General features: G+C 34.9%; 1 protein-coding gene and 1 non-coding gene across 2 annotated transcripts; both read right to left on the reverse strand.

The window, feature by feature from the left end:
* Positions 1 to 1,859: 1,859 nt before the first annotated feature.
* LOC131160524 (uncharacterized) lies at positions 1,860 to 14,809 on the reverse strand. Its single transcript, XM_058116302.1, has 7 exons — positions 14,387 to 14,809; positions 13,618 to 13,703; positions 13,147 to 13,293; positions 12,872 to 12,980; positions 9,689 to 9,812; positions 3,813 to 4,083; positions 1,860 to 2,357 (listed from the first exon to the last, which is right to left on the reverse strand). Exons 1-7 carry the CDS (start codon positions 14,508 to 14,510, stop codon positions 2,250 to 2,252), a joined length of 969 nt encoding a protein of 322 aa, XP_057972285.1. The 5' UTR covers positions 14,511 to 14,809; the 3' UTR covers positions 1,860 to 2,249.
* A 53-nt stretch (positions 14,810 to 14,862) lies between these two features.
* On the reverse strand, positions 14,863 to 14,936 carry TRNAV-CAC (transfer RNA valine (anticodon CAC)). The gene has a single exon. It is a non-coding gene; the product is annotated as a tRNA-Val (tRNA).
* Between the last annotated feature and the right edge of the window lie 734 nt (positions 14,937 to 15,670).

A 15,670-nucleotide genomic window follows, 5' to 3' on the forward strand; every position in this document is an offset into this window, starting at 1 on the left:
AATTTTCAAACTTTAAGGAAAGATTAATGTGTAGAAGAATTTTATTTCTTTTTGATAAATCTTAAGACATGTCAATATTCTTGTGTTGCTCATTCCTTGACTATAAATTAATGGAGACCATATGAGTAGTTCTTAAGTTAAAAATCAAGTAAAGCTTGAGAAATTTGTAAGTAATATAGGTTTGCTTAATTCTTTCTAATAAAGTTCAAGATGGTCAATTTCTTTTGACTAATTATATTATTTAACAAAAATATCTTATTTTTAAAAATTTCTAATTTAAAAATACTAGTTTAAGGAGGTTGGAGCAGCCCCAACACAACATGGTGACTTCATAAATATTTATATTTCATATTTTTAAAATTTGTTCATAGATAAATAAGCATGGTTGGCCAACGAAAAAAATGTTACAAATCTCTCTTACGTCGTTGTCAAATTTTTCATGCATGTGTTTTTACCAAACCCTTTATCTAATATCTTTATTAGACTACCGACAGCTAACGAAATTCTCTAAAATAAAATTAAAAAAAAAAAGATAGATATTCAAATGATAAAATTTAAAAATAATTATTTTTACCTATTCTCTATTATGAATTCATAAAAAAATTTACGATACTAGTTTTTTAAAATAGTTATATATTTTTATATAGTTGATTAAAATTAATTTATTTTTAAAAATAGATATTTCACGAACCAATTTAACTTTAATATTGCAACTTGAGAATCATTTTGATAAAACTGAATTTAAAGCTGAAGATATTTTTTGGGCCCAGAAAGCTAGAATCACATGGCCCAATCATATACTTCCAAAATATGTCCCATGTTGAAAAGGGGAAAATGAAATTTAGAAATTGAAAGCTTAGGTAGCGTTTGGGAGTGAGGTGGGGGACCAGAGATTGGGGGTGTCACACCCTAGAAATAAAGACAAGTATGGGAACAAAGGCTGCAAGATAATTATGAGCTTCAACGCTGTGGGTATCGTACCATTTTAATGAATTCCAACATTGACACAATCCTAATATATTATTATAATGTTATGAAATATATGAATGCCGCCTTCCACCTATCCGCTTTTTCATCCCAACTAAAAAAAGGCTCAATCCAATTACAATAATAGAAATCCAAAAAGAGTTAACAAGATTGAGGCCAAAAACCTATACAAAGTTAATTTGATCACAAGTATCTAAATCACACACAATGAGGATGGTTTGAGGAAAATAAAGTTAAGAATAAGAAAAATATAACTTATTATAGGATTTGACCTAAATTCATCACCGAACCATTTCATATTATCGACAAGATATTTACTAATAAAATTCAAATCTAACATACATTCTAAGTTGAAACTTAGCCGCCCCGCAAAAAAGGGAAAAAAAATCTATTTAGAGGAATTCCTTGATAAATTGAAAGTAAAGTTTCTACTTTTAATCTCACTGTATTTGGAAGTATAAATTTTAAATCTTAAATTTGAATTTGAATAAATTTGAACAAATTTTAAAATAACTGTATAATATATCTTATCCAAATATAATACAAATCCAAATCCTAAACATCTTCAAGCATTGAATTAGTATAAGTTGGGTTGCAACTCTAATATTAACAACTAGTTTTGGTAGTAGTAGAGTTTAGCAACTGAAATTCTGGACAAGAGAGGGATAAGATATAAAAAATAATAATAATTCATGAGTTTAAAAAAAAGGCAAATCCTGGATTGAACAAATGGTGCTTTGGGATAGTAATGGCTTTCTAAGAGACATTTCTCCCCTATTTGCAAGGGAGTTACGGTGAATAACACAAGCAATGCTCCTCCCATCCTCTTGTTCAAATCTCTCAACCATCAAAAAACCAACTTCCAGGAAGAATGAACACTACAACTCCATATAATACATTTAAAATCTTGGAACAGTCCCAAGAAGGAATTCATCATTCATTACACATCATTGAGAGCTTGTCAGTCATGTAAAATATATTTTAGTTCTGTTACACTGATTAGAGGAACAGTGGCAGAAGAATGGAATCCTTGTACAAAGTAAAGTAACATTCACAGTTTATAAACATACCCAGCAACATCAAATACAAAATACAATTGAGATTTCTCCTTAGCAATATTTGCGAATCTTTTCAAGACTAAACAGCCTGAGATTCAGCTTCGTGACGTATGAAAGATTGGTCTACCAAAATAGAGAGCCAGTCAGTCCCATCTCCACATCATATGCTTCTCCTATGAGCACAGAAAAATCACCCGTTGGTATTCATAGGAGGCCCAGTGTTTTTAGCTGCTGAACATGCTCCGATGGGAGAGGCGGAGGAGACCAGTCAGATCCCGTCATCTCCCCATCAACATCCTCAACCACATATTCCTAAAAACAATTGGAGGCACTTAACAAAATGAACATCCGTGAACAGTGGAAAACTTAATGAATGCCAGAGCTCCAGGAATGCAGAAAAGCATATATACATAATGCAGCAACCGAGCCTTATATACACAACCAAAATCAAAGAAATCTCAACTGATTGATATTCAAACACGGCACCACCCCCAAAATGGCACATTTAGTCCCAAACATAATTTCTGTAATGTCAGCAGCCAAACATAATTTCTGTAATGTCAGCAGCATTCTTTTCATTGAAAATAGCAAGCTGGGCAATAAGAATATGAGTGCAATCTCCCTGGACCTACTTCGGTAGCTACCAAAGAAGAAATGAATTACAAAAGCAGAGACGAAGCCAAAATTTTTTTAGGAAAAGAAGAAAAGGAGGCAGTCCCCAAAACTTTAAATTAAAAAAAAAAAAAAAAACAAACAAACAAACAAAAGCAAAGAAATGAAAAGAAGGAAGACTTTTTCACAAGAACAACCAAGGAAAATGCATTCCCATAAAGTTTAAAATCTCCATCTGAGCCACTGTGCTCATTGCAAAGAAAGATTTCTTAACCCCAAATTTGTGAAAATTAGTTGCCAATATTACAGAGGATCAAGTTTACCCTCATATGATGAAGAAATAAATAACACTTGTAGATTTCGATACATTGGAGCTATTATACAAGCTGAAAGAGAAATTGAATATGATGTAATGCATAGAGTTAAAGCAGATAACATAAAATGGAGAAGTGTTTCAAGTGTGCTTTGTGATCATAGAATACCCTTAAAATTGAAAGGAAAGTTTTATAGGACAGCTATAAGACCAGCTATGCTATATAGATCGGAATGTTGGGCGACGAAAAAACATAATATCCAAAAAGGAAAAGTTGACGAGATAAGAATGTTTAGATGGATGAGTGGTATAACATTGAAAGATAAATTAAGGAATGAACATATTCGTGGTAAGTTAGGTGTAGCTCCTATAGAAAATAAGATAAAGGAGGGACGACTCAGATGGTATGGACACATGCAACGTAGGCCACATAGTGCACCTGTGAGGAAGAGTGACTTAATTACTGTGGGGGCAGTAGAAGGGGTAGGGGTAGACCTAAAATAACTTTGGAGGAGATAGTGAGTAAGGATTTAATATCCTTGAATTTATCAGAAGAAATGGTCCACGATTGCATAAATTGACGGAAAATGATTCATATAGCCGACCCCACCTAGTGGGACTAAGGATTGGTTTTGTTGTTGTTTATCAAGTTTACCCTCATCCATCCTAGTTGGCTTTTCAACTAAATACGAATCAGCCTAAAAAAAAAAAAAAGAAGGAAAATAGTTTTACTCGAATGGAAGAATGATTGTTTAAAATATGATTTTGTTGAGTTGTCAAGTGGGTTGCCAACTGTGCCATCATATTAACACTATCAACACATTAATGAAGAAATGACTCACTTTTGTTAGCATCCTTTTTGCAAGAATGTGGTAATGTCGCTGCCAAATCCGTTGCCCAACCATAGTAGCCACCAACACACTATAGAATATTCCAATCACAGTAAATAGCCCCAAAACTATCAAAGCCATTATAAATAATAATGGTAGCCCTGCTTCACCAGCACCTCCCAAGCAACCACATTCAGTAGCTGTACTTGCACAGCTTTCAAAGCAGGTGGTACAGTCAGTCCACATGCAAAGCGTACCAGGCAAATGGCAGTCAGCACACATTCTGCAAGTGTGAAAAGGAAAAAAAGATAATTAACTTGTTATCAATATTAAATCTCATTAATGCATTGCCAACAAGCTTCAGATTAATATCCATCAATCAACTCATCACATGCACAAAGTGACAATTTTTCAACACAGCACAAATGCAAAATGTTGGGGAAAAGAGAGAGAGAGAGAGAGGGGGATGCATGTGCAGCTAAGGAACTAAAAGCCTGGTACTTAGTTCAAGTTAAACAAGCTCCTGTGTCAAAAAGCCATCCTGATGCAATCGCAGCAATCAAAAAATCTACAGAATACAGATACCCTCTTCAGCATGATTCAGAATATTCCTTGCCCAATAATCCACTATGTTACAGAAATGTGCCTAATTGAAAGCATCACATTGTGCCTGTAATTTTCTAAGATTTTACAGGCAGTGCTCTCATTCTGATGGCATATCAAGCTCAAACCTAAAATAGTAACTATGGTGTACCTATCACACAGACTTGGATTAGAACATGCAAATAAAAACAACAGGCAATCAATTTAGGCAGAGCATTCTCATGTAAACATGAGACTGGAGACACCTCCTGTTTAGTATTTTGTAGGAAGGATGCATAATGTGACAAGGAATGCGCCCAAAAAAATCTTCTAAATGGGGAAAAATGATAAGTAGCACCACCTAAAGCAACATTTGAGAGAGAGAGAGAGAGAGAGAGAGAGAGAGAGATGCACCAACATTCTCCTTGCGCTAACATTCTGCGCACTTCACACAAGCAAGCAGAACAGCATTGGGAGCAATACAAGAAAATTTGGTGTTGTTTCATTTCCTCACTTTACAAGAACAGAAAATAGTTACAGGGCTCAGGAGTTCCCTTGATTCCCACACAAGAAAAACACACACCAGAATGTTAAAACAACTAGCCAGATGCATTAAAAAATATCTTACAATTCTTCATTCTCCCAATTAGATATAGTCAAATGAGAGAAAGGGAAAAAATTAAATCTATGAAATTAAAAATGATAAAGATAATATTTTCAAAAAACAATATAATGGCTAAGCCACTTAAACAGCAAACATCAGTTTTATGTCAATTCAGTGTTTTAAAAGGCATAGGCATAAGGCGACGCGCATTTTAACCCGAAGCAAGGAGTAAGTCTCTAGGCATTGAGGCGAAAATCTTTTGGGAATTTAGTTTTCTATTTTGAAAAATATATAAATAAATTATAAATACTAAAAATATAATAGATTTTATAAAATAATTAAATAAAACCTGTTATATAAACTTTGCCCCTAAAAAGCAGCTTTGAGAGTCTAAGCTCAGAATTCAAGCTGCCTGTGGAGTACTTGCCTATGCATTATAGGGCCACTGCCACCTGCTCATCCAACCAGTGTCTTTCCTGGTCTAAAAAGCAACACTACTAAATAAGACAACAAATTTAAAAGCAATATTGACCATCTCACTCTCTCTCTCAAGTCTCTCTCTCTCTCTCTCTCTCTCTTAGAGCGACTCTATATCAGATTGACTCTCTCGCTCTATCATCTTCTAGTCATTATGGCTCGCCAAAGAGAAAGAGAAGTCACTGGCAAAGAGAGAGGCTTTCCAAGCTTCCTGTGAAGATCTGGGAAAGATCCAGTGTCAAAAATCTGAAGCAATTGAGTGAAGATCTGAAGAGGTTTTCTGTGTGAGACAATCAGGAGACAAAGGCCAATAGAGTACCAAAATATGGAGAAAAGCAGAAGTTTGTCAAGGATCTGAAATGGTTGCGAGCAATACGAACAACTGTTTATCCCCTCCTCCACAAGGCATATGCCTTGACAAATTATGCATGAAAGGCAAGTTTGTGATGCTGAGACAAATGCCTTAGAACATTGTGCATTTACAAATGCACCTTGAAGCATTTTTCAGTCACCCTGGCACCTCACCTTGAAACATAAGCCTCATTTCCAGCAGGAAACAAGGAGGGTATGAATACAAATTCCGGTACTATCCCTCTTTTGCTCCCCCTCATGGACATGACAGGACTATTTCATTGTCTCACATAATAGCCCAATATGAGGTATCAACATAGAAACTGATAAGTATATTTCCAACTTTTCCAAGTACAACAAATTCATCTACCCTTTTTTAGATTTTGATATAATATATATGTGCTACTTCTAGTAAGTTATGTTGATTATCATAACTGGCAGTGACCAAAGCAAGATTGTGGATGTCAAGTAGTCACTTCAAACAAAATTTCAAATCAAGGACTTGGGTGCTCTGCATTACTTTCTTTGGAATTGATGTTGTGCATGAAAAGAAAGGGTTGAATCTATCATAGGGAAAATATACCTCGGGCTAGCTAAGTGGAATAGATAAGTTGGGACCTAAACTAGTTGATAATGAATCATCCTTTCTACAAAGGTCAATCCTTGCCTGCAAGGCAAGAGGATAGCAAGTTACAAATTCTATTCGGTAGGACATGTATTTCTATTACTATGAAGTTCATAAATGTAGTAGTTAATGGTGGGGTTACCATCCTTTTAGTAGTGACAAATCTTGTGTGTGTTCCTAAGAAAAGGAATTTGTCCATTTTTTCGAGGTCTCGAAGGGGTGTGGAAACAAAGGGTCGCGATCCCGTGAGGGTAAGCTAACTCCAAAAATTCATCCTCAGTTTAGATTGCTGGCTGCAATTTGCCAGCATGAAGCCGGAATCGCTAATAATCGCAGGTCAGCCATATGGCAATGAATTCATTCCTGGGCCTAGTACACACCGCCTGTCACACTATGGGAGCTAGCCATGCCCGACGCGTTATCTTAACCGCAAAGAAAGGGATGTCAAAGGCAGGGCCAGTGATTGGAGTGAAGTCGAAACAAGGTAGCCATACTGGAAGGTGCGGCTGGATCACCTCCTTTTTAGGGAGACCTAATGCTTGTTGGGTATTTTTGGCTTGACTTTGCTTTACACCCAAAAAGAAATGAGTTGCCTCTGAGTTAAACTTGGAGATCGAAGTCTTCCTTCGTTTCTCGATAGTAAAGTAAGACCAAGCTCATGAGTTTATTATCCTAGGTCGAAACAAGTTGGTTGTTGACCAATGGAAAACATGGGAGAGGTTTTTTCATTCAGTGCAATGTGGCGTGCTAACAACCATCGCAGCCTGGGGCACAGATAACTACTCCCTCTGTTTGCAACTTTATTATTTCAAGTCATTTTTCTGGGCAAGGCAACCTTGATATGACGAGGACGACGTCAGCTAGCCGTTAAACTGTTTTTCATAAAAAATTCCATAGGGGAGTTTCCCACCCAACTCAAAAAAACTCCCGCTACCTCGGTTCCATTCTCAAGGAACCTACATATCATCGATCAGGGGCTCTCCCGTCTTATTTTTCCAATGAAACTTTGATAAGGTTATAAGCTTCCACACCAATCTGAAACTATAAGCTGGTACACTTTCTTTGATACTCATATGGATCCCAATGTGGAGTTGTCTAGGGATGTTGGACCAGCTTTGACGAAAAACGTCAATATAGGCAGTTGGTTGGTGAGTTATTCTACTTGACTGTCAGTAGACCTTACATATCCTTTGATGTAGAGGTGGTGAATGAATTTATGAAAAATCCCAAACAACATATGCTGTTTGTTGGATTCTAAGGTATCTCAAAATCTCTCCTAGTAGAGGTTTGACATATAAATGTAATAGAAAATGTGATACCAAGAGTTGCTCAGATGCAGATTGTGTAGACTCAATTGATGATCAAAGGTCTAATACTAGATACTAAACATTTGTGGAGGTAATCTTATTACCCAGCGTAGCAAGAAACGACAATCTTTTACAAAAAAAAACTATAAAAGATTGAGCCGAATACAATACAAAAAATCTATTGCATCTAATTGAATAGGTAGATACTTATCTAGATATATACAAGATTTTAAATATAAAATCAAAGACTGAACAAATCAAATGTTTCTATTGTTGTGTTAGATCGATAATAAATCTAATGATCCTTTAGGATTGGTATCTGTTTTAAATCACATAGTTGTAGGACTGTGGATCGAGCTAAAGAACTCTTTCTACCTATCATGTATATTGTGTTTTCGTTTCACATTGGGATAGAATCTTTTCAATGCGAATTTGATATGGTGTAGGAGAAACTGCTCTATTTAATTTCTCAATTTATTACTTTTCTTATTTTATATTTTTAATATATATTAATTAATGCATATATCATTTTTAATTAATATATTTATATATGATTATTAGTATTAGTTAGTATTAGTAGAATTAGATAGAAAGAAATATAATATATATGATTATTAGTAGAATTAGAATGGAAATGATTAAAAAAGAAAAAGAATATAACTGATATTTAATTGAAAAATAGGTTCACACCAAATATAGTGAAGAGTTAAGTAACATTCGCTGAGGTTAGGCAATATCTACACACCTTCAGTTTGGCGGGTGGCGGGGGGCAGAGGGGGGCCTGTTTAGAAAGAGAGGCTGTTTCAGTAATTATGCGGTAAAAGTGTAGGAATTTTTATCTTCCAAGTTTATTATTAATATATAGAAGGGCAGACCTGGAGCTGAATGCAAAGCTCCAGGAAACTGCCGCCTTCTTTTTTATTTCTCATGCTTTCTTCTTCTTTTGTTCTCTCCTTCTCTTTTCTTCTCCCCTCCATCTACAACAGAGCTTATCCATATAATTTTTTTTTTCTTTGAAAGCACCATTTGAAGAAGCAATTTTAACATCCATTGAGTGACTAAACACAGAAATTAAAATTCGAATAGAAATAATGTTACTGAGTAAGAAACATCAAGGAAATCGATATTTTTTTTTTGTTTAAAACCTTTTGCTACCAACCAAATTTTATATTTTTCAATTGAACCATACTGTCTCTTCTTAAGAATCCATTACAACTAACAATTTTAAAATCAGAAGGTAAGCCTACTATTTACAGAGTCTTGTAAGGCAAAAGTGATCTCTTTTCTTCATTTATAGCTTCTTTCAAAAAAAAAATTTTAATTATTCAAGTCAGTCTCCCTCTTGGATTCAAAAACTTCAATTTCTTTAAGACGCTTCATTATCAAATTTAAAGTTGGACTCACAAAAGTATATCATGCACCCCAACTATTTTAATATTTAAATTGAAAATTATCTTCATTTAATATTGCATCTAAGGACTCAATTATTGTATTAGCTTCTATGTTTAAAAATCTATAAACATTACCATTCAAAGCATAGCCTAGTAATCTTAAAAAAATCAAAACAACTTTAAATTTAAATATAATCAGTTTTAGGTTTACAACCCTTCCGTAAATCATAAGGTGTTAATGAAGTATTTTATAATGTATTATTTTTCTTTTTTTTTTAATGCAGCAAATGAAGAATCAACAAGGATCAATTTTCCAGGGTTGGTGGGACAAAGAAGACAAATTAGTACAATTAAATTACTAAACACAGGAAATGACTAAATGAGATATCTAGAAGAACTGGGCCAATAGCATATAAAGATAACACTGTAGCTAGGCAGTTAAATCCAAGCTAATTACAACAAATGCTTCTTGGCTTTCCATTGCTAACAACAATTATATTACGTGCATTAAGTATGTCAAACATTTCAAAATCCATACAGCAGAATTATACCCGGGCTGACAGCAACAAAGACATAATTCTCGACAGGGCTGAGCAAGATCATTACGCACTCTTCGATCATAACATGTTATGAAGCATCCAGATAGCCCCAGCAAAGCAAAAAATAGCAGTGCTCCTGCACTCATCAAAACAGCATTAATATACACCCACAAACACCAAATCCAGCACTAATGAATTGATGAAGTAAGAAACGACCATCAATGTATACATGTAGATGATCAATGTATGCATCAAGAGTAACAATTTTCCCAGAAAAATGATTTGCTATAATGGCATACAAGAGGTAGATGGTCTCAAGATGATTAAGGTTTAGTGTTTTGGGTTGTTAGTAAAATGTGATCCACTTCTTTATAGCATTTTCCTGCTCCCTCCCAGCCTGCTAACTTTCTGTGTCAAAATGATTCCCTTCATCATTGAGAAAAGAAACCCCGCCTAAATCCACCATTGGAATCTTAGAGACTCGGACAAAGCGTAGCATTATCCAAAGACGATCCAAATTATGGCCACAGTGCACAAATTTCACCCAACAATAAGCCCTCATCACAACCACAAACATGATCATTCCGACTCTCCTCATTTGACCCATCAGACCATTTTTTTTCTCAACACAATCTCCATCCATACAACCCCTTTCCACAAAACAATTCTATGTAGTTAACATATACTTTACAAGTGAAAAGATCCAATCAACAATCCTTCTACAGTTTTTTTGGGCACGCAACTCTAGAGGTTTAAAAACCTGATGCAACTCAACCCAGATTGAAAGGCCTTAATCCAAACAAACTCACTTATATATATATCAAAAGAAATTCATTAGATAAAATAAGAATGCACAAACAGGAGAAGAGACATCTCCATTACGAAGCCTGGGAAACCCCAGGGGAAACAAAATAAGAAAACCAGAAAGTGTTAAAAGCAGTTCAAGGAAATCAGCACAGCCTAAGAAGTCAACAGGGAATGCCAATCCCGCTGAATATCTGAGAAGCATATCCCCTTGAAATTACCATTACCCATGCACCACAGAGAATCCCAAAAAATGGATCTTCTCCCACACCAACAAAAATGCTAATTCCAAACAACCTTGTGTTTGGAGTTTGGACTAATATTAACCTTCCTAATCAGTTATGGAATCCCTCCATGATCCACCATTAATCCTTCATCCATCCTCCTCAACAAGATTTCCCTGAACATTTCTAATAGAATCACAAAGTTTCCATCCCAAATTCGTTATACATACAAAAATTCAAAAATTTAAAGATCCTCTTTTAAGTTTAGGGCCCATGGAAGGCTGATAGAAGGCACTCAGTTATGGAGGTTAATTTTCATATTTGGAATCATGCTATGGCAACCATGGGCAGATGAGAATATAACTATGAGAATTAATCTCTCATTTAATTACAACATTTAACAAAATAATTTCAACTTTTAATTTCTAAGAATTAATCTCTCATTTAATTACAACATTTAACAAAATAATTTTAACTTTTAATTTCTAAATATCTCCACGACTCCCGACTATCTCTTCCATTATGCCCTAAAAATAGTAAGTTTAAGAAAAGCATAGTGTGTCCTGCAGCTAGTATATATATAATATCAAAGCATAATAGATCCAATTTCATTCAAACAAACAAATAATCATCCCCTTCACCAATATTGACAGGACAACTAGTCATACAACTAAGCAAATCAGCAACTCTAGTTATAATGGAATTATTATAATTCTCGTGATTGCAAAATGTCAGCTTTTAAGCCAATACGGAATTTAAACAATTCAACTTGAGAACTATTTCAACCCATTTCTATCCATAATGTCTAATCATTCTTTAAATTTGAAGGATTTCATTTCAGCTTATGCAGCAGTAAAAAATTGATACCAAAACCCAGCTATAAAACCTTAAAGGTAGACAATTTTCCAATATTGAAGAATCAAGAACTAAATAGGGTACAAAATCTTCCATGCCCATGAAATCGCTCATGTGGCTTCCAGAAAAAAAGGAGGAAAATGCAAAGCAATTGTGACTTGTGAGGCCAGCAGCCCAGTAGCATTCCTTATGGATACTAATTCTCTTAAAATATATAGATCATGGCTTATACTGCCATTTCACATCCTAACTTCATTTCATTAGGGGAAAAATCATGTATTAGAAGATTGTTGAATTAAAATTCTTTTGTTATTTAAACATATTGATGAGAAGAAAATGGATGTGCATTTGTTCACTGAGGTCATAGGGGACCAAAGAAGATGTCGATGGGATGACAATGAAGTCATTAAAAGAATTTTTACAATATTGAAATTTTGAAACTATTTATTGACAATTTGACATTGGACTCCCAATGTCAATGCTGAAGTATCTGGCAATCCACATACACACTGGAAATGCCAATGGATATGTCAAGTATGCCACCAAATTTTTTAAGACCTTCATTGACTTCATTCCATGGCAGTGTCTTCATTGATGTTGGAAAATATTGTACGATATTTGAGAAAGTCTAATTAATAATTAATAGATAGTAAAAGAGTGGTGACTCACAATTAGAAAACTTGTGCATAGTTTTCATTTTTCCAATAAGTGTTTCTAAAAAAAAAAGAACAATTATTCAACAGATAAATCCATGCATGTGCCACAGCAAGCACACAGGCATGCTATGGGGAAAAAATCCCAAGTTTCAAGTCCAAAAAGAAGAAATTATTAAATAGTTAACAATCAAAAAGGAGAAAGAAAGAAAGAAAGAAAGTCTGCGTTGGAAACACTTCTCAACCTAACATTGACTGATACATAAGCTCTGGCTTATGACGAACACCCTAAAATAAAAAAATTTCACAAGTCATTACTTTCCAATTAATGTTAATTTTCCAGTCAAACGTTTAAAGAGGTTTACGTTTGAACTGCTACACAACACAAACCTTAAGGCAGGCCTTGGGCTGCTAATATTGCATGTAAATTTCCAAATATATATATACATTACAAGAAAATTCATCTCAACAGTCAACACCATACAAAATATTGAAGCCAACCTGATTAAGTTAGTAAAAAATCAACGAAATACCAACAAAAACATCAGAGCAAGCCCTAATCCACAAGCAGATTTGGCAAACAGCAGTTTTTCAGAAAGAAATATAGATATGCCATTTCAAAAAGTGATGACAACAATTATCAGTTCTCAAGGTTTTACCACATATGTAGTAGAAACTAATTTCGCCATCAAAGCCCCATGCCAGACGAAGCCAAAACTGCTGGTAACCATCAACTAAATAAACCAAATATGCCAATGAAGCAATTACCTGCACAAGAGGAAGATAAAGACATAGAAATAGAAGCACCGGTCAAAATTTTCTTCTTTATAAAAAGAGTGCAAATGAAGGAAACTAAAAGATAACACAATGTTGGGGGAGGGGGGCAGGGAGGGAGGGAGAAAAAAATTAATAAAGTAAAGGATCAACGACCTACAAGCTGAACAGCGAGAAATATAAATATAATGTCTCTAGTGACAAAGAATCGAAATTTCAAAGTTCGCCACTTCCTATCAGCAGCAACATGGACCCTCAGATGGTATGGGGCCTTGCAGGTTGTGCAATGAGCAAATGCAAACCCCTCCTGCAAAAACTATGATCACATGATCAGAAAAAATAAAGCCATAATATATCAAAGCATTACCTAAACATGCATATGTGCAGTCATCACAATGCCAAAACATGCACATGTTAGATCAATTAGTCATGACTCATAATCAGCTAGTCCACGTATTCACATCCCCTGTGCATATATTTGTTGTTTTGCCATGTGAATACAGGTTAAAGCAGCTAGAAAATACAACCCTAATCTGAAACAACATTATTATATAGTATAACAGGCAACATAGCACCGAATACTCTGCAAAAAATACTGCCCAAAAGAAGACAGTAACTATTGTGTTCTTACCCTCACTGCCCTCCAGTGATCCAAACATTCCCTGTGCACATACTTTGAGGTTCCTTTGCACTTGCAAGGAGCTATAAAATCTCTACCTGATAATAGGGGAGGGAGAGGGGAACATGCTGATCAGTCAAAATTGTTCCACAAAACTTTCAAACATAAATAGCTTGCAATCCACAAAATAAGAATGCATACTGCTACATAGATATTAGAATCATCAGATGAACCAGAATCACAAAAAAATCACACAGATGATCACCCTATGAGACATCTAATATCATAGATTTCATAGAAAATTATCACAACACAGTTCCTTCGTATCACTAAATAACAAAATTGCAAAAAAAAAAAAATCACTCAAAAGAAGTATCTTTTGCTATTTCATATTGAAAACGCATGCAAATAAAACGTATTTTAAGAATGGATATAAGTTGATTAACAACCAAAAGCACTACGCAGCCAAACTCGATACGCCTAATTCATGTGCAGGTACGCTGAACTCAACCCAGTACAACCTAGTCTGTCAATAAAAAAATTCCTTCGCAGCATAATGTAACCAACAAATAAATAAATAAATAAATAATTCGGAACCACAACCTCCAGTCAGCTGTGTCAAATTCACCCAATTGACTTCATTGACTTGCTACTTACAATTTCCGGAAGCTGAAGCCACAAAAAAATGCATAACCCAAAACTTTCATTTACGCAACCAAACAGAGGGTGAACGCGAATCAGCAAAACCTAAACGACATTGAATTGTGGAAGATATAATTACCATCGGTCTCGAGGCAAATTCTGCACTGAATTTGTTCTCCGGGCCCAGCCTCGAGGTCGATCTCGCAGGGCTCGGTGATCGGCGACGGCGCGACGAGAGGAGAGGAGTCCGAGTGGTCAGCCATGAAGTTGAATGAGAGAGAAGGAGAGACAAAAACAGGTAGCGAATTTTTCGAAGATGAATTCAGAGAGAGAAGGCCATAACAGAAACCCTAAATCTTCTGCTCCCTTTCTCTCTCTCCCCCCCACTCTCTGTCAATGGCAAGCGTCGCTCTTGTTTAGGGAGGATTTTCAAAGTCTGTGAGGTTTCTGAAGGACAGCAGGAAGAGCAAAATGGAAGGGAGTCTCCGTCGTAGTAGTTTTTTGCCCGTTTACCGATTAAGACCATCCTTTTTCCTTTTTTACCTTCGTATCCCTGTGGCCTGAAGCTTGCAGCAGTGCTAGCTAAGAAAAATAAAAACAAAAAGGCCTAAACTATGTCTGAGCCCGGGTTCGAACCGGGGACCTCTAGTGTGTGAGACTAGCGTGATAACCAACTACACCACCCAGACCTCGACGTCTGTCAAAGGGCTTGTTATAATTATTTGTACATTGAAACATCTGAAGAAGACAATGTAGCATCATTTTGGTATTTGCTAAACCAGTAATTTTTAAAAAATTAAAAATTTATCTAAACAGCAAAAAGAAAAGACATAGTAATCTTTGATTTGAATACATGAATTTGGAAATTTATTTGAAATTAGAAATACGTGGATCCTATATTTGAATTTCACAAACTTCCAAATCGAAGTTTGCCTAAATTGTATAAAGGAAATGGAATTACAAAATAAATCCAAATCCATTGTTTCGATCAACTTAAGGGTAGGATATAAATTTGAACATGTATCATGTAATTTATAATCATCAACCAATGTAAACATATATTGGCCCTTACCATTGACAAAACGTTGAAAATAATCCCCGTATCGTGACATTTTAAAAATAGTTTTTTCTCATCATTACTGTATATAAATTATTATTAGTATCAACAACCATTAATATCCTCTCTGCTGATGTTTTTAAATTTTAGCCCAATATATTTGTCTCATTAAAAATACAATATATTAATTTACATTAACATTGTGACTTCCAATATGAATGACTTGTATATACAAAGATCGTGTATGATTTTGATAAAAATAAATAAATATATATATCAAAAATTAATTTTAAATATAATTAATTAAATAACTAGGAATCAATATTTTATTCATTCCCAAAATAGCTAATTTCACATCCATAAATT

Source organism: Malania oleifera, chromosome 7 (genome assembly GCF_029873635.1).
Source record: "Malania oleifera isolate guangnan ecotype guangnan chromosome 7, ASM2987363v1, whole genome shotgun sequence".
In the NCBI taxonomy this organism is placed as follows: domain Eukaryota; kingdom Viridiplantae; phylum Streptophyta; class Magnoliopsida; order Santalales; family Ximeniaceae; genus Malania; species Malania oleifera.

Bases quoted from the DNA above. Each gene is read 5' to 3' on its own strand.
- LOC131160524 (XM_058116302.1), bottom strand. From the start codon at position 14,510: ATGGCTGACCACTCGGACTCCTCTCCTCTCGTCGCGCCGTCGCCGATC. The intron at 4,084-9,688 runs GTATAATTCTGC...TCACACTTGCAG, and splicing joins CTTTGTTGCTGTCAGCCCGG to AATGTGTGCTGACTGCCATT. The intron at 2,358-3,812 runs GTGAGTCATTTC...AATTGTTTTTAG, and splicing joins CAAAAAGGATGCTAACAAAA to GAATATGTGGTTGAGGATGT.